General features: G+C 42.6%; 1 protein-coding gene across 6 annotated transcripts in view; it reads right to left on the reverse strand.

Annotated features, from left to right (window-relative positions):
* Nucleotides 1–1,004: 1,004 nt before the first annotated feature.
* The window catches only part of cobll1b (cordon-bleu WH2 repeat protein-like 1b), a 197,316-nt gene continuing 180,529 nt past the window's right edge, over nt 1,005–17,791 (reverse strand). For all 6 annotated transcript variants that reach the window (XM_063052342.1, XM_063052341.1, XM_063052344.1 and 3 more), the window contains 2 exons: nt 16,189–17,756; nt 1,005–2,613 (listed from right to left, as the gene is read on the reverse strand). In XM_063052342.1, coding sequence (XP_062908412.1) covers nt 2,371–2,613; nt 16,189–17,756 — 1,811 coding nt within the window. In that variant the 3' untranslated portion in view covers nt 1,005–2,370. The remainder of the gene's footprint in view (nt 2,614–16,188; nt 17,757–17,791) is intronic.

The following is a 17,791-nucleotide window of genomic DNA, read 5'->3' on the forward strand; positions in this document are numbered from 1 at the left end:
CCTTCAGCATCAGACACCCTCACCCAGGCAACCCAGCCAGGACTGATCAGGCTGCAGCTTGTGTTCCAACAGCACTGGTCCGCGGGTAACGCCTCTTGATCCATAGCCATCTGGAGGCTTGCTCAGCAGTATCTGTGATGGCCCTATTGACAAGCAACTGAACTGAACTAGCTGCATAAACACTACAGCTAGAAGAGCAGGTCGGTGGCTTGGGACTTTGTGCTGAATAGCTCAGCTCATCTACAGAAGTGTCCCTACAATTCACAAGTCAGGATTGTGAGGGAATAATCACTAATTACCTTGAAGAATGCAGTGCAATAGTTTTAAAAGACAGAACTAAGTAGCCTAGCTTTTCAGCATCCCACTCACTATATCAGATATTCACTTCCTCCAGCAGCAAGGTACAGCACTGGATCGTGCCTAGGAGTCATAAGACATACAACAGAATCCCCCTTTCTTCTACAAAAGCACTTTCCTTGTCCTCTTACTCCTGAAAGGACTACAACAACAGACACAAAAAAACAGCAATAACTCCAAAGTACATACAGCACCCTGTCTATATAATTATTCCTTTACAGCAGAGGTTCCCAACCTGGGGTCCATGGACTCGTTACTTAATGGTAACGGTCCATGGTATAAAAAAGAATTGGGAACCCCTGCTTTACAGTGACTGGAACTCAATCTTATTGCAATACGAAAAACTCTCACTGCACAAAATTGTGGGTGGAATGGCCTTTTCCCATGCTGTACTCTTCTACTTAGTGTCTGGGTGTTTTGATTTGCTTTTTAGCTGGCTCAGCACAATGTTGTGGCGCTGAATGGCCTGTTCCTGTGCTGTATTCTTCTTTGTTCTATGTCTCCTATGCTTGGGCTTGTAATGGCTCAAAGACAACTCAATGCCACCATCAGAAGGGCAGATAGGTTGTTAAAATTCTAGCTTTAGCTGCCCCAACTACTATCCACAAATACATGAAAATATCACTTCTAACTCAGGGAATTGCATCAGTTCGCATTTATTTATAATTTTACAGATCTCCGGAAATCTTAAAAGTTAAGTTACTAATGAAATAGAATTGGATTCTTCAACTTTAATTATAAGAATATAAAATGTATTGTTAAAAATGGAACTCAACGATTTAAAGCTTCAACTATGTATTATATTTTCTTAGTGTACAGAAATGGAAGTATTGAAAATATCAGGGGACTTTATGAAGTTGTTAATTTTTAAATACACAGTTAAATCAGAACTCACATACAGTATATATAAAAAATGCAGATCTGAAAGTGGACATATCCAACCAAATGTTGTGATATCGACAGTGTTTTTAACTTTAACTTAAATATTCCACATTCTTGCATTCAGAAAAGTCAAACTATATCATACATTAGAATTCCTCTCCCCAAAAAATTGCTTTACCAAGATTGAATAAAACATTTGAGTACATATACAAGTTGCTTCATCGAGTGATAAGAGGCATAGTCTTAAAATATTTCATTGTGCTTTCATTTTAAGCTAAACAATATGCATTTTCTAAACCAAAATTCCTTTAAACAATTAATCAACTTTTTGAATCAAAAGTTGTTTTAAGCATTAAAGATGAACAAAGATGAAAAAGTCATTTAATCCTTGGTATAACACAAAGAATCAACAAAATAGCTTTGTAACCGAGAAGCACGTTTCTACCTAGACTGAATTTTCACCAGACATATCATATGCGTTCTGTGCTTATTAGACACTGATTTGACATTGAGTTTACGTAAAGCCCATCAATGGAAAATTCACTGCAGACTTCCCATTTGCAGACATAGTTTCAGGAACAAACAGGTCTGAAAATACATTGTGCAAAAGCAACACTGCTGAATATTGAATAGGGAGCTCAAAATATTGAATGAGTTGTTTACAGTACACTCCTGAGCAACAGTTGAAAATCCTATTACTAAACTATATACGCTTGGAAGTTTTCAGACAACTCAGACTTAGAAAAATATGGCAGTTATATTTTTAACTGATTTTTAAAACATTCTCATCCTTGTTACAATAATGCTTTCTCAATTATTTCATCTGCTTACGTACATCAAAAACGTAATTTTTCATCCAGAAAGGTGTGAAATTGAGGCCGTTTTATTGAGTGCATACAGTATTTGTATCTTCAGGTTCACAATTACACTAAGTATTACATCCAGTCAGTTCCAAGACACAACCTTACCTAATCCAGTGAAATGCCATATGTAGTGCAAGAAAAAGATACTGGTAACTTGTGCACAGCAAGTGCTTTTACAATAATTACAACTCAAATCTCTCAATTGAACTTGGATAAATATCAAAATAAACTGATCAACTCAAATTTAGAAAATTACTAGTGCACATTTTTATATTGTGGTAAATGATTGTGCTTTTCTAAGTCTAGCAGCTCCTTCTCCCGAGCGAATTGCATCCAGTACCGCTTGATGAACTTGTCCTGGGTCAGTGATTTGGGAAGTCAAAGGCGGCTTGGTATTTCTTAAAGGCGATGGCATCTGTGGTTGGACGTGTTGTGGTTGGACGTGTTGCGGTTGGGTTTCTGCCACTGCATTGCTACAATCCTTTTTCATTTCCCCATCAAGAATGTACATCTGTAAAAGAGTATAAGACACCTACAATTGAGAATGTTTGTTTTTGAAAAGTATGTTGTGTAAATTCAGGTTTTACTTTACCTTCTTCCCATAAGACCATAAGTTATAGGAGTAGAATTAGGGCATTTGGCCCATCGAGTCTGTTCCATTTGGCTGATCCATTTTCCCTCTCAGCCCCAATCTCCTGCCTTCTCCCTTTTTCCTTCATGCCCTGACTAATCAAGAGTCTATCAACCTCTGACTTAAAAATACCCAATGACTTGGCCTCCACAGCTGCCTGTGGCAACAAATTCCACAGGTTCACCACTCTCTGGCTAAAGAAATTCCTCCTCAACTCCGTTCTAAAAGGACGCCCCTCTATTCTGAGGCTGTGTCCTCCAGTCTTAGACTCTCCCATCACAGGAAACGTCCTCTCCACATCCACTCTGTCAAGGCCTTTCAACGAAGTTTCAATGAGGTCACCTCTTATTCTCCAGTGAGTACAGAACCCAAAGCCAAACGCTCCTCACATGACAAGCCTTTCGATCCCGGAATCATTTTTGTGAACTTCCTTTGAATCCTCTCTAATGTCAGAACATCTTTCCTTAGCACAATACTCCAAGTGAGGGCTATCTAAAATATAAGCAGCTAATCTTTCTTTGGAATACAACAGAACCATCCCCTGAGATACGGTTATTATAATGCAGTATATGCTCATCATGAGAATCTGTCTACTGGAAGAGTGAATCATTGCATTTGAAATGCTGCAAAGATTAAGTAATATAATGATGTAGCTACACATTTTTATATAGCATATTATTTACTAATATTTACTTTATTAATCTATAAATAGCAAATATTAAAACATAATAGTATCTATTTAGAAGGGGCCCCTGAAACCCCATGCTTTAAAAATAAGCAATGAAAAACATTAAAGAGCTTGTTAATAATTAAGAACATTTCCTGTAGCTGACTGGCTGTGACATTAAAAGCTAACACTTTTTGTATTGTTGCAGCAGGTTATAAACTGATTTTGAAACGCTTCCTCAATAAGGACAATCCCCAAACCTTTTGGGTATGTTCTGCCCAGGTTACGAATGCCTGATTTACGGACACTGTGCCCGAATGAGAAGTATTTGGGAGCCCAGCGGGATGGAGGGGATGCAGGGAATAGATTTGCTGCTTACTCCAGGACTGTGGGCAACTTTTGCTGGACAGGAATGGGACATTTTCACATGCTTCACCATCACTACAAGCAGCAATAATCAGGGGCTGAGTCAATCCAACCAGAGCCAGGAGCTCTGAGCAGATTTACTGGCTCACTCACTCAGTGAGTCCCGAGACTCGCTGGCAGCCACTCTTCTGTGCCTGTTCAATCCCCCATTACAGTTGTTTCTGTGATCCTCTACCATACACTCCTTCTGTTCATTTCTTTCTTACATACAGTCATCATCCTCATCATGTGCCATGTCATATGACGTGGATGATCACGGTCTTCCAATGGCCATAATTGCTCTTGGCAAATTTTCAATACAGAAGTGATTTGACATTGCCTTCTTCTGGGCAGTGTCCTTATAAGACAGGTGACCCCCAGCCATTATCAATACTCTTCAGAGATTGTCTGCCTGGCGTCAGTGATCGCATAACCAGGACTTGTGATGTGAACCAGCTGCTCATACGACCATCCACCACCTGCTCCCATGGCTTCACGTGACCCTGATCGTGGGGCTAAGTAGGTGCTACACCTTGCCCAGGCTAGCAGAGGGAAGGACACCCCCTTTGGTAGAGATCCCGTCACCAAAGATACATGAGGGGCATCTGAGAAACTCTTAGATAGGCACAAAGATGATGAGGAATGGACAGATATCTAGGAAGGAAGGATTGGATTGATCGAGTGGGTTAAAATTTTGGCACAACATCATTGTACTGTGTAGTAAGGTTCTATGTTCTAAAAGCTTGGTCTACATATTGAGAATTTCTCCATATATTTGAACTTCCCACGTACCAACATAACCAATCACTTTTGTAGCTGAGATAGTCTTGAAGTATTGCTATTGTAGCTAATTCTATGCAACACACACTAAATACTAGAGAAACTCAGCAGGTCAGGCAACATCTAGAGAGTGAAGAGAACAGTTGATGATTTGGGTCAAAACCTTTCCTTGACACTGGAAAAGGTGGCAGAAGCCAGAATAAGGCAGTGGGGAGAAGCACAAGCTGCCAGGAAATGGGTGAGTCCAGGCTGGGAGGGGGAATGAAAGTGAACGGTGTGAAAAAATAGAAGATGACAGATAGGAGAGGTAAAGTGCTGAAAAAGGATTTTCCAGGAGCTTGTCAGTCTTAGCCCAAAAGGCCAGCTGTTTACTCCTCTTCATAGATACTAACTGACTTGCTGAGTTTCTCCAGCATTATGTGAGTGTTGCTCAAGATTTCTGTATTCTGCAAAATTTCTTGTGTTTGTGAAGAAGGAGTCACATTGGAGAGCACAGTAGACCATGGAATAAAGGGAAAGAGGTGGGTGAACATTTCAGGCCGAGACCCTTCTTCAAGACTGAGAAGGAAGGGGGAAGGTGCCGGAATAAAAAGGTGGGGGGAGGGGAAGGAGGCTAGCTGGAAGGTGATAGGTGAAGCCAAGTGGGTGGGAAAGGTAAAGCGCTGGAGAAGGAGGTCGGGACCTGGGAGAGATGATAGGCAAGTGAGAAGAAATAAAAGGTCAGTGTGAGGAATAGAGGAAGGTGGAGGGGGAATTTTTTTTAAATCTGAAGAAGAAATTGATGTTCATGACATCCAGTTGGAGGCTACCCAGATGGAATATAGTTTGTTGCTCTTCCACCCTGAGGGTGGTCTCATCTTGGCACAACTGACATGTCAGAAGGGGAATCTGAATTAAAATGTTTGGCCACTGGGAAGTTCCGCGTGAAGCGGAAGTGCTCGATGAAGCAGTCCCCCAATTTACGATAGGTCTCATCAATGTACAGGAGGCCACATTGAGAGCACTGGATACAATAGACGACCCCAGTAGATTACCTCACGTGGAAGGACTCTTTGGGGCCCTGAATAGAGGAACGGGAATGGGAGCATGTAGAGGGATCAGATTCTGTAAGAGGGTTTCTATTTCTGCAGCACTTCAACACTTAAGTGCTTTGAATTCAATGCAGTGGCTTTGTTCTTATCCTTGTATTATAGCAAGGATAATAGACAATTTTTGCACAGCAAGCTCCAACAACAGCAGGATTGGAAAGCTGTTTTAGACCATTTATTCCATCAATCATTATGAAAATTGCCCTTCAAGTTGGGGGTTCATTGATTAATGGGGAAGGGACGTTCTTGATGCAAATAAGACAATAAGACTTTGGAACGGGATTAGGCCAGTTGGCCCATCGAGTTTGCTCTGCCATTTGATCATATCTGATCTCATTTCCCATTCTCCCTGTAAACTTTCATGCCCTGGGCTTATCAAGAATCTTTCAACTACAGCTTTAAATACACTGAATGACCAGGCCTCAACAGCCACCTGTGCAACGAATTCCAAAGATTCGCCACACTCTGGCTAAAGAAATTCCTCATCTCCATCCTAAATGGATGTCCCTCTATTCTGAGGTCGTGCCCTCTGGTCTGAGACTCCCCCACCATAGGAAACATCCTCCCCACATCCACCTTGTCAAGGTCTTTCAATATTCTACAGGTTTCAATGAGATCCCCTGCTCATTCTTCTAAACTCCAGCGAGTACAGACCAAGAGCCATCAAATGCTCCTCATATGATAAGCCTTTCAATCCCAGAATCATTTTCAAGAACTTCCTTTGAACCCTCTCCAATGTCAGCACATCCTTTCTTAGAACAAGGTCCCAAAACTGCTCTCAAGTGAGGCCTCACCAGTGCCTTACAAAGCCTCAGCATTCTATTCTTACTTTAATATTCTAGTCCTTTCAGAATGAATGCTAACATTGCAATTGCCTTCCTTACCACCAATTCACCCTGCAAGATAACCTTTAGGGAATCCTGCACAAGGAGTCCCAAATCCTTTTGCACCTTAGATTTTTTGTATTTTCTCCCTGATTAGAAAATAGTCTATGCTTTTATTACCAAAGAGCATGACCCTACACTTCTTGACACTGCATTCCATCTGCCACTTATTTGCCCATTCTCCTAATCTGTCTAAATCCTTCTGTCTCCTCCCTGCTTCCTCAGCGCTACCTGCCCTTTTTATGGACCGACCGTAAACTTTGCAACAAAGCCATCAATTCCGTCATCCAAATCATTGATATACAAAGAATCAGTCCCAATACTGACCCTTGTGGAACCCCACTAGTCACCAGCAGCCAACCAGAGAAGGTTTATTCTCATTGTGTGCCTCCTGCCAATCAGCCACTGCTTTATCCATGCTAGAATCTTTCCTGTAATACCATGGGCTCATAGCTTGTTAAACAGCCTCTTGTGTGGCACCTTGTCAAAGGGCTCCTAAAAATCCAAGTACACAACATCAACTGATTCTCCTTTGTCTACCCTGCTTGTTATTTCTTCAAAGAATTCCAACAATTTGATAGGCAAGATTTCCCCTTAACGAAAGCCTGCTGACTTTGGCCTGTTTTACCACGAGTACAGACCAAGAGCCATCAAACGCTCCTCATATGTACCCTGAAACCTCATCCTTAACAATCAACTCCAACATCTTCCCAACCACTGAGGTCAGACTAACTGGCCTGTAATTTCCTTTCTTCTGCATCTTCCCTTCTTGAAGAGTGGAGACACATTTACAATTTTCCAGACCTCTGGGATCATGACAGAATCTAGTGATTCTTGAAAGATTATTAACGATGACTTCACATTCTCTTCAGCGACCTCCTTCAGAACCCTGGGGTGTACACCATCTGGTCCAGGTGACTTGTCTACCTTTTAGACCTTTTGCTTCCTAAGCACCTTCTCCCTAGTAATTGAAAATGCACTCACTTTTGCCCTGACACTTTTAAACATGCACCATACTGCTAGTGTCTTCCACAGTGAAGATTGATGCAAAATACTTACTCAGTTTGTCTGCTATTTCCTCGTTCCTTATTACTACCGCACCATTGTCATTTTCCAGTGGTCCGATATCTACTTTCACCTTTCGTTTACTCTTTATGTATCTGATAAAACGTTTGGTATCCAGTTTGATATTATCTTCATTTTGCTCTTCATGCCTTTTTAGTTGCCTTCTGTTAGTTTTTAAAAGCTTTCCAATCCTTTAACTTCCCACTATTTTTTTTTCCATTGTATGCCCTTGCCTTTGTGATTATGCTGTTTTTGACTTCCCTTGTCAGCCACACCTTTTCCTGCCTTTAGAATACTACTTCTTATTCAGGATGTATATATCCTATGTTACCTTACTCAGAATATTCAGAGTCAGAGGCTTTTGTATTTGCTGTGTTTTTGAATTACCACATGGAAGTTTCATATGATGTGTTTCTGCTCTGGGTGCTCCTGTTTTAGTTGATATTTTGGGTGATTTTGAATCAGGGCAGCTGGCAGATAACAAAAACTGAGCTGAACTAAATATGCCTGGACTCTCACGATTGTGTGTTTTATATTCTGTGATTTTCACTCTTTTTTTTTATGTTGCTATTTGCATGATTTGCTTTTTTATTGTGTGTGTCAGGGGGTTGATGATTTTTCTTAAAACGGGTTCCATGGTTTTCTTTGTTTCGTGACTGTGGGAAGATGAATCTCAGGGTTGTATACTGCATATATACTTTGATAATAAATGTACTTTGAAACTTGAAGCAGGATTATCGACGACTTGTGCCATCATACTGCAGGGTGCAGTTTGTTTACAATAAAACAGATGTTGCTTTAAATATAGGTTATGTCTCTCAATGGGGCAGATAGACTTTTGTTTGCTTTTGAGTTTTGTTCGTGTTCAAGAAAAATTATCTGAATCATTTTCTTTCAATTAGCCAAAAAAGTACACAGCTCCAGAACAAAGATTTTGACATCATATTGACAAAGGTATTATTAATAAAGGAAAGCATTTCTTTATGAATCTTGCAAGGACATCTTCAGCATAAGGGTAGCCGATTTATTTGGAAGTACTTGATTGGACATGGATCTATCCATCAAAGGATTTAAACAACAATTGAAATCTCCACCCATAATCAATATATAATCATTTAAATTAGGAAGAGATGTAAAGAGATTCTTAAAAAATCGGGACAGTCAACATTTGGGGCATAAACATTAAGCATAACAACTTTTTTGTTAAATAACAAAAATCTGCCATTCGGGTCTGAAACCGTCTCATGGATCAGAAATGAAATTGACAGATCTATAAAAATAGAAACGCCTTTTACTTTGGCCTGTGAATTTGAGTGGTACTGTTCGTCCTTCCAGAACCCAAAAAAACACTAATTATCCTCTTTCCGGAAATGAGTTTCTTGTACAAAAATAATATGAGCATTCATCCTATGGAATACTTTTAAAATTTTCTTCCGTTTAATCGGGTGGTTTAAACCATTTGTATTCCAAGAAACCAAATTAATAATCTTATCCATCGTAATGGTTTATCTTATCCGGCTCCTCACCCCTCCTCAATGCAGATGAGATGCAGCTGCTGACAGAGAAGAAGCAGATTCTGGATCGGTGGGCTGAGCACTTTAACAACGTCCTTAACCGCCCTGCTGACATCAGCGACAAGGCCATTGCCCGCCTGCCCCAGGTAGAGATCAACAAGAACCTCAACACCCTCCCCACAGTAGATGAAGTCAGGAAGGCAGTGAAGCAACTCTCCTGTGGCAAAGCGCCAGGACCCGATGCAATCCCTGCTGAGGTATACAAAGCAGGAGGCCCTGTCATGATGCAAAAGCTGACTGTTCTCTTCCAGTCCATGTGGAAAAAGGGACAGGTCCCACAACAGCTGAAAGATGCCAGCCTAGTCCACATCTACAAGAGGAAAGGCAACTGCCAGTCTTGCGACAACCACCGAGGCATCTCCCTCTTGTCCATTGCGGGGAAGATTCTGGCCCGTGTCCTGCTCAACCGCCTTCTCCAACATCTTGAGCAAGGTCTGCTCCCAGAAAGCCAGTGCGGCTTCCGTGCTGAACGTGGGACCGCGGACATGATTTTTGCTGCGCGCCAACTCCAGGAAAAATGCCAGGAGCAACACAGCGACCTCTTCGTGACCTTTTGTCGATCTAACCAAGGCTTTCGATACAGTCAGCAGAGAAGCTTGTGGAAGATCATGGAGAAGTTTGGCTGCCCCAGCAAGTTCATCACAATCGTCCGGCAGTTCCACGACGGTATGATGGTGAAAGTTCTGGATGACGGCGACGAGTCGGAGGCCTTCCCAGTGACAAATGGCGTCAAACAAGGCTGCGTTCTTGCCCTGACTCTGTTCAGTATGGTATTCTCTGCCATGCTGACAAATGCCTTCCGTAACTACGAAGAAGGAATCCACATCAGGTACAGGACTGACGGCAGGTTGTTCAACCTTAGGCGCCTGCAGGCAGTTACAAAGGTGCGAGAGACTGTCATCAGAGACTTGTTGTTTGCTGATGACTGCGCACTCAATGCCAGCACAGAGCAGGAGATGCAGCGTGAAATGGACTGCTTCTCACAAGCCTGCGACAACTTCGGTCTCACTATCAGCACCAAAAAGACTGAAGTTATGTACCAGCCTGCCCCAGGAAAGCCATACCAGGAGCCGCGCATCACGGTGAAGGGCCAGAACCTCCAGGCAGTCGACAACTTCACCTACCTGGGCAGCATACTCTCTCGTGCAGTGAACATAGACGCTGAGGTCAACAACAGGATTGCCAAAGCCAGCGCCACCTTTGGGAGACTCCGTGAGAACGTCTGGGAGCGGAGAAGACTCAGCCTTACCACCAAGCTGAAGGTCTACTGTGCAGTGGTCCTTACCACCCTCCTTTACGCCAGCGAGACCTGGACTGTCTACAGCAGACACGCCAAACAGCTCAACCACTTTCACCTGAGCTGTCTCCGCAGACTCCTCCACATCAGGTGGCAGGACAAAGTCCCCAACACGGAAATCCTGGAACGAACTGGGCTCTGCAGCGTCTACACCCTCCTGCTGAAAGCCCAAGCCAGGTGGGCTGGACATGTGGTCAGAATGACAGACAGCCAATTGCCTAAGCAGCTGCTGTATGGAGAACTATGTCAGGGCAAGCGCTCAGTCAGGGGGTAGAAGAAACGTTACAAAGACTGCCTTAAAGCAACCCTCAAAGGCCTGGATATCGACATCAACACGTGGGAGATGTTCGCCCTCGACCGTCCAGCTTGGCGCAGCAAGATCACCACAGGAGCCCGTGCAGCTGAAGTCAGGCGCATCATCGAGGCACAACGAAAGCGTGCTGTGCGCAAGGCCCGAGCAGCATCCACCGCCACGACAGCACCCACCCACTTGTGTCCCACATGTGGGCAAGCCTTCAGGGCCCGGATTGGCCTCATCAGTCACCTCCGGACCCACAGCCACCAATCTCCCATTTGACTTTGAAGCCATGGTCATCTTCGACTACGAAGGACGAACAACAACAACAATGAACTTGAGCATAAGGTATGTAAAGGGTAACCAGAGTACAAACTCAAGACCCTGGAAGAGGGAAAACGGTCCAAAGAGGAACCGGAAGTTACGACATTTCGGACATTTTGGTAGTTTCAGGTCAGCCCGTTTAAAAAGAAAAAGTAAATTAAAAATAAGAACAAAACTACCTCCCTCCTCCTGCAAAAACCCAGAAAAAAGCCAGAAAGTGGCCAGTTCTAGATCTACAGCTAATTCTAACCCCATCTTTCCAGAAGGCAACCCAAAAGAAATATGTTTATCATAAGAAATACCACCCATATTCAAAGAAGTAAAAAAAAGAGTTACTATAAAGGTAAGGAAACATAAAATAGTTACTTCTTACTCATATTTCAAAACAAAAATTCAAGCACCAGTTCATGTTACTGGTTTTTCGTATATAAATAACTGGAAGTGACGCAAAAAAAAGAGAATTCTAGGAATAAGAAAACAATCCACTATCTTAATACTTCTCCAGTAATATTTCAAAAAAAAAAGGAAAACAAGCATTAAAATTGTAACTAAATAACTCTCAAGAAGAAAAAAAATTAAAAGTGAGATATACAAAATCACTAACAGAAAAGCATACTATCATTTAACAATATAGAGTGTACCTACACTAAGAGATCAAGGCAAAAACCCTCAAAATATAAAGTTCCACTTTTATAAATTAAATCTTAACTTTTTTTAAAAAAAGAAATGAAAAACAGATTAAAGGCGAGGAAGAAAAAAAACGATGCGTTAATTAGTCCTCAGCAGAGGGAGACAGATTGTCAAGAAAGCTTTGAGCTTCATTCCGAGTTTTAAACAAGCTACGAGAATTGTCCGGCATAACAACTCTCAAACAGGCTAGGACAGTACATCTTCCTACCCCTACTCTCCACCTTCCATCAGGATTGCTCTCTACGTGACTCCCTTTGTCCACTCATCCCTTCCCACTGATCTCCCTCCTGGCTCTTAACCCTGCAAGAGGGACAACTCTTAACACCTGCTCTTACACCTCACCCTTCACCACCATTCATGACTCCAAACAGCCCTTGTAGGTGAGGCGACACTTCATCTGCAAGTCACCAGATACAAGATGTATCTGGTGCTCCTGGTACAGCCTCCTCTGCATTATTGAGACCCAACGTAGATTGGGGGACCGCTTCGTTGAGCAACTTCGCTCTGTTCGCTATCAAAGGCAGGATTTTCCGGCAGCCACCCATTTTAATTCAACTTCCCATTCCCATTCCGAAATGTCAGTCCAAGGCCTCATTTACTCAACAGTCACGTTGGAGGAGCAACACCTCAAATTCCAAAAATTTAAGAGATTCTGCAGATGCTAGAAATCCAAAGAAACACACATAAAATGCTGGAGGAACTCAGCAGACCAGGCAGCATCTGTGAAAATGAATAAACAATTGACATTTTGGGCCAAGACCCTTCTGCAGGAGACCTCATATTCCTTCTGGATAGCCACCAAACCCGAAGGTATGAACATCGATTTCTCTTACTTCTGGTAATTTCTCCTCCCTGCCCCTTCCTTCTTTTCCCATTTTCCATTTCCCCTCTCACCTCTTTTCTTCTCGTCATCTGCCCGTCACTTACCTCTCCTTTCCCTTCTTCCATGGTCCACTGTGCTCTCCTATCAGATTCCTTCTTTTTCAGCCCCTTTACCTTTCCCACCTATGACCTCCCAGCTTCTTACTTCATCTTTTCTCTTCCACTGACTGACCTACCCCTCACCTGGTCTTACCTATCACCTGCCGCCTTGTACTCCTTCCCCTTCCTCTCCAGTCCTGATGAAGGGTCTCGGCCTAAAACACTGTTTTGAGGATGTGAGGATCCCTGCAGCATCTGAGGGCCCTGTGATCTCTGTCTTGGAGGCTGACGTCAGGCTGTCTTTCAAGAAGGTGAACCTTCACAAGGCAGCAGGGCCCGATGGTCTACCTAGTAAGGCTCGAATACCTGTGCCAACTAACTGGAGGGTGTATTCAAAGACATTTTCAATCTCTCACTGCTACAGTCTGAAGTTCCCACCTGCTTCAAAAGGGCAACAATTCTACCAGAGCCCAAGAAGAGCAGTGTGAGATGTCTCAATGACTATCGTCCAGTAGCACTCACATCTATGGTGATGAATAGCTTTGAGATGTCATTCATGGCTAGAATCAACCCCTGTCTCAGGAAAGACTTGAACCCACTACAATTCTCCTATCACCACAATAGGTCTACAGCAGACAAGATCTCAATGGCTCTCCACGCAGCCTTGGATCACCTGATCAATGCAAATACCCATGTCTGGATGCTGTTTATTGACTATAGCTCAGCATTTAACACCATCGCTCCTACAGTCCTGATCAAAAAGCTACAAAACCTAGGCCTCTGCAACTGGATCCTTGACTTCCAAACCAAAAAACAACAATCTGTGTGGATTGGAAATAACATCTCCACCTTGCTGACAATTAACATTGGTGCTCCACAGGAGATCGGCCCACTGCTCTACTCTCTCTACACCCATGACTGTGTGGCTAGCCACAGCCCAAATGCCATCTACAAATTTGCCGACGAGACAAATATTGTTGGCAGAATTTCAGATGGTAACGAGAGGGCATTCAGGAGTGAGATATACCAGTTAGTTGAGTGGTGTCGCAGTAACAACCTTGCATTCAATGTCAGCAAGACCAAAGAGCTGATTGTGAACTTCAGGAAGGGCAAGACAAGGGAACATGAACCAATCCTCAGAGGAATCAGAAGTAGAGAGAGTGAGCAATTTCAAGTCCTGGGTGTCAGTATCTCTGAGAACCTAACCTGGATGCAACATATTGATGTAGCTATAAAGAAGGCAAGGCAGCGGCTATATTTCATTAGGAGTCTGAAGAGATTTGTTTTGTCAACTAAAACACTCAAAACCTTCTATAGATGTACCATGGAGAGTATTCTGACTGGCTGCATCACAGTCTGGTATGGTGTGGTGGGGGTGGAGATGGGGGGGTGGGGGAGGGAGATTGGCTACTGCACAAGATAGAAATAAGTTGCAGAAACTTGTAAAATTAGTCAGCTCTTTCATGGGTACTAGCCTCCACAGTATCCAAAACATCTTCAAGGAAGGCAGCGTCCATCATTAAGGATCCCCACCACCCAGGAGATGCCCTCTTCACACTGTTACCGTCGGGAAGGAGGTACAGAAGCCTGAAGGCACACAGTCAGCGATTCAGGAACAGCTTCCTCCTCTCTGCCATCAGATTTATAAATGGACATTGAACCCATGAACACTAACTCACTATTTTTTTTATTTGTTAGTTTGCACCATTTATTTTAACTATTTAATAGACATATATATACTTAATGTAACTTAGTTTTTTCCCTCTGTATTTATCATGTATTTAACTGCTGCCTTAAGGTTAACAAATTTCAGAACATATGCTGGTGATATTAAATCTGATCCTGATTCTGTTAATTCCCGACCATAGATACTGCCTGCCTTGCTGAGTTCCTCCATCAGAAATCCATTTCGCGCAGCCACAGCAGCTAAAATAGAATTTGTACGTGTGAATTCTGAGCCAAGATCTCCCTCTGACAAATGCTTCTCCCCTTGGAGTAGACTGGAACTTCACTAAGCAAAGAGCAGCCTTTGGGGATACAGCAGATGCCCTTGCCCTCTGGTGTTCAAATAAGGCTGGAGGTCCAATTTCTCACGGGTCTGTCATAAATCTCTTCAACTTGTGATGCATATGGATAATATTCAAATTTATTTGTGATCTTAATTGGAGAACCAAGCATTTTAGGTCAGTTGTGCTTTGAGACATGAAAGTAAAATAACTGGCAGGCAATTTAGTCAGGATCATTGAGAAATGGACCATGAAAATTACCAGCAGCTTCCCATCTGCTAATTTTCTGCTACCGGAAGTAATTAACTTCAAATTCTATTTAGGGCACTGGTGTGTATATTTTAAAGGCAGGAAAAGAAGAGACCTGATTTAGCACAGCTCCTTATTGTACAATAATTGCTTGTGTAGTAACTGATATAATATTTCTGTCCTTCATATTATACAACAGTGAATATAATTTAACATAACTATCGCAGAAGCTGAAGCCACACACACGAAATGCTGGAGGAAATCAGCAGGTCAGGCAGCATCTACAGAAATGAATAAACAGTCGAAGTTTCAGGCTGAGACCCTTCTTCAGGACTGACAAAGAAGAGTGAAAAGGTGGGGGGAGGGGAAGGAGGAGAGCTGGAAGGTGATCGATAGGTTAAGCCAGATGGGTTGGAAAGATAAAGGGATGATAGAAGGGATCTGATAGGAACAAAATAACGGTGAAGGTAGTTCCCTGGTGGCTGTGGTAGCGAGTCTGGGTGAGTACCTGGTCGAAGAGTCAGACGGCAGCAGAAACCACAGAGGGGGAGTAGTGAAAGAGGGTCTTACTAAACTCCCATTGAAAAGAAGATTTAAACCTATCATGGAGCTCTTACACGTTTTGTCAATTTACACGTTTTGATGCAAATTTCTGAAAATTCTCCAAATTTGACCTGATGACCTGAATTTTGGCAGATGATTTGAAAGTATTGAATGAAAGTGCACTGCAAGTTTTGTTGGGGGAAGAATTTCAGCTGTCTGCTAGAAAAACAGAAGCTCGTTTAATTAAACATCACTGTCCCTGTCACCATTTCTACTCTTCCCTCCTCCATCTGCTTATCAGCCATTCTCACCAGGATCCATTTGTCATTGCCAGCCCTGGCTCCACCCCTTCCCCTCACCTCTTTTATACTGGCCATCTCCCCTTTGTCCTTCAGACTAGAATCAGGGGTTCCCAACCTGGGGTCCACAGACCCCTTGCTTAATGGTATTGGTCCATGACAGAAAAATGGTTGGCAACCCCTGCTCTAGACCTAAGACACCGACTGTCCATTTTCCTCTAGGGATATACGCTCACCCTCTGTGTTCACATAGCAGTCGTTTTTTGGTTCTAGATTTGAGCATCTGCTCACTCTGACATTTCCTTAAATATCTGTATTTAATTAATCACTGAAAAATAAATTATTCGCCATTGCTGAAATATTGTTACCTGTTTTGATATGCTGTTGTCGTTGGACTCTTTGGGAATTGAACATGACTCTTTGTTTCCACAGTCCATGAGAGAAGATTGGTTTGACGAACTGGTTTCAACAGGCTTAGGCTTAAATGGACATGGTGTATTTGTTTGCGTTTTTTTGACCGCTGAAGACACTGCAAGGGCAAAGGGCGATGGCGAGGTAGGACTGTAGGTTTTGGAAGTAACAGTAGTTCGAACGCCTTTTGTGTCATTCAGGTTTACGCGGAAAGATGGCTTTTTTGGTACTTTTGGAGGCTGAGAAGGTCGGGATGCAGAAGTCCCACCAGGTTTGGACGTGTTGTTTTGGACTTTTTCATCAGATGTACCAGCAAATTCTGGTGGTGGAGGAATTATGAGCTCTCCATCAGTTGGACTAAGATCCTGAAATGAAGCTCCATTTTCTTCTTTTGCCACGTCCAAGCTGGCCTGGGAAGGGAAACTGGAACTTCTCGCAAGTGCAGAGGTAACATACTGACCCGAGTTCCTTTTATGTAACTGTAGGAAAGCAGATCCAGGCTTCATTTTTTTCTCTGAAACACTTTGTGTTCTCCTGGTAACCACTTCCTTGTGCGGTTCAGATTCACTGTCGACAGCTGGTTTAGAAATTGCCCTTTCAGCGTTTGGGGAATGGGTTGCAGAATCAATGGACATTGATTTTTGCATCTTCCCACGAGTTTCTCGATGCATACCTGTCATGCCCCTTGCAGCACTCAATAGAGATCGTTCTGTTACATCAGATTTGTTTAGTGACTGTTTTGAAGTGTCAGACTCTGGGACATAATCACGAGTAGCAATTTGTCGATCCACTGTTTCATCTTCTGGTAAGATTGCTGATGAATTCTTTTCCAATGACTTTGGAGGGATGATTTTATAGGTGGTCATTCCAATCTTTGGTATATATTCTCTTGTAATTTCATTAGATGGCTTAGGTTTTGGTTCAGATTCTGACCTGTATACTATTGGTATTTTTGTTGGACTGTCTAGCCTTACGGTAGTATTTTTGGTTGGCTGTGCATCACAGGATTCAGAGAATGATAAAGGTTCTGTAATCGGTTGGTTACTAACAGACAAGTCTTCCTTATTGGCGAGGTTCTGTACAGTTAGGTCTGTAGAGTTAGTTGAAACAGACTCAGAATTTGGTTGCTGAGATGACAAAGGCAAACTGAATTTATTATCTTCAGGCTTACCCACACTTTCAGAAATATTTTTCAAAGTTTTATCATGTGATGAAGTAGTAGCGCCATACACTGTTTTGGCACTGTGAGTCTCTCGAAAATCCAGTATTTTGTCAACTTCATCAGAAATAATCTCTTCAGATTTCACCTCATTTACCTCTGTTGCATCAGACTTCCTTTGCTGATCACTGGCAGTCACATTGGTCAACCGCACGCTGTTAGAATGCCGTGCAGGAAGATCCGTTGTCACATCTCTAGTTATGTCTACCTCAGTCAATGTTCCCATTTCTGACAGAGTCAAGCAGCAAGTGGCTGGTGTTTCATCAGAAGCTTTCTGATGCATTTCGTGGATTAAATTTTCTTCAGCTAAAATGAAAAAAAAATCTATGTCAGTTTAATTC

This window comes from Mobula hypostoma, chromosome 6 (genome assembly GCF_963921235.1).
Source record: "Mobula hypostoma chromosome 6, sMobHyp1.1, whole genome shotgun sequence".
NCBI classification, from domain to species: Eukaryota; Metazoa; Chordata; class Chondrichthyes; order Myliobatiformes; family Myliobatidae; genus Mobula; species Mobula hypostoma.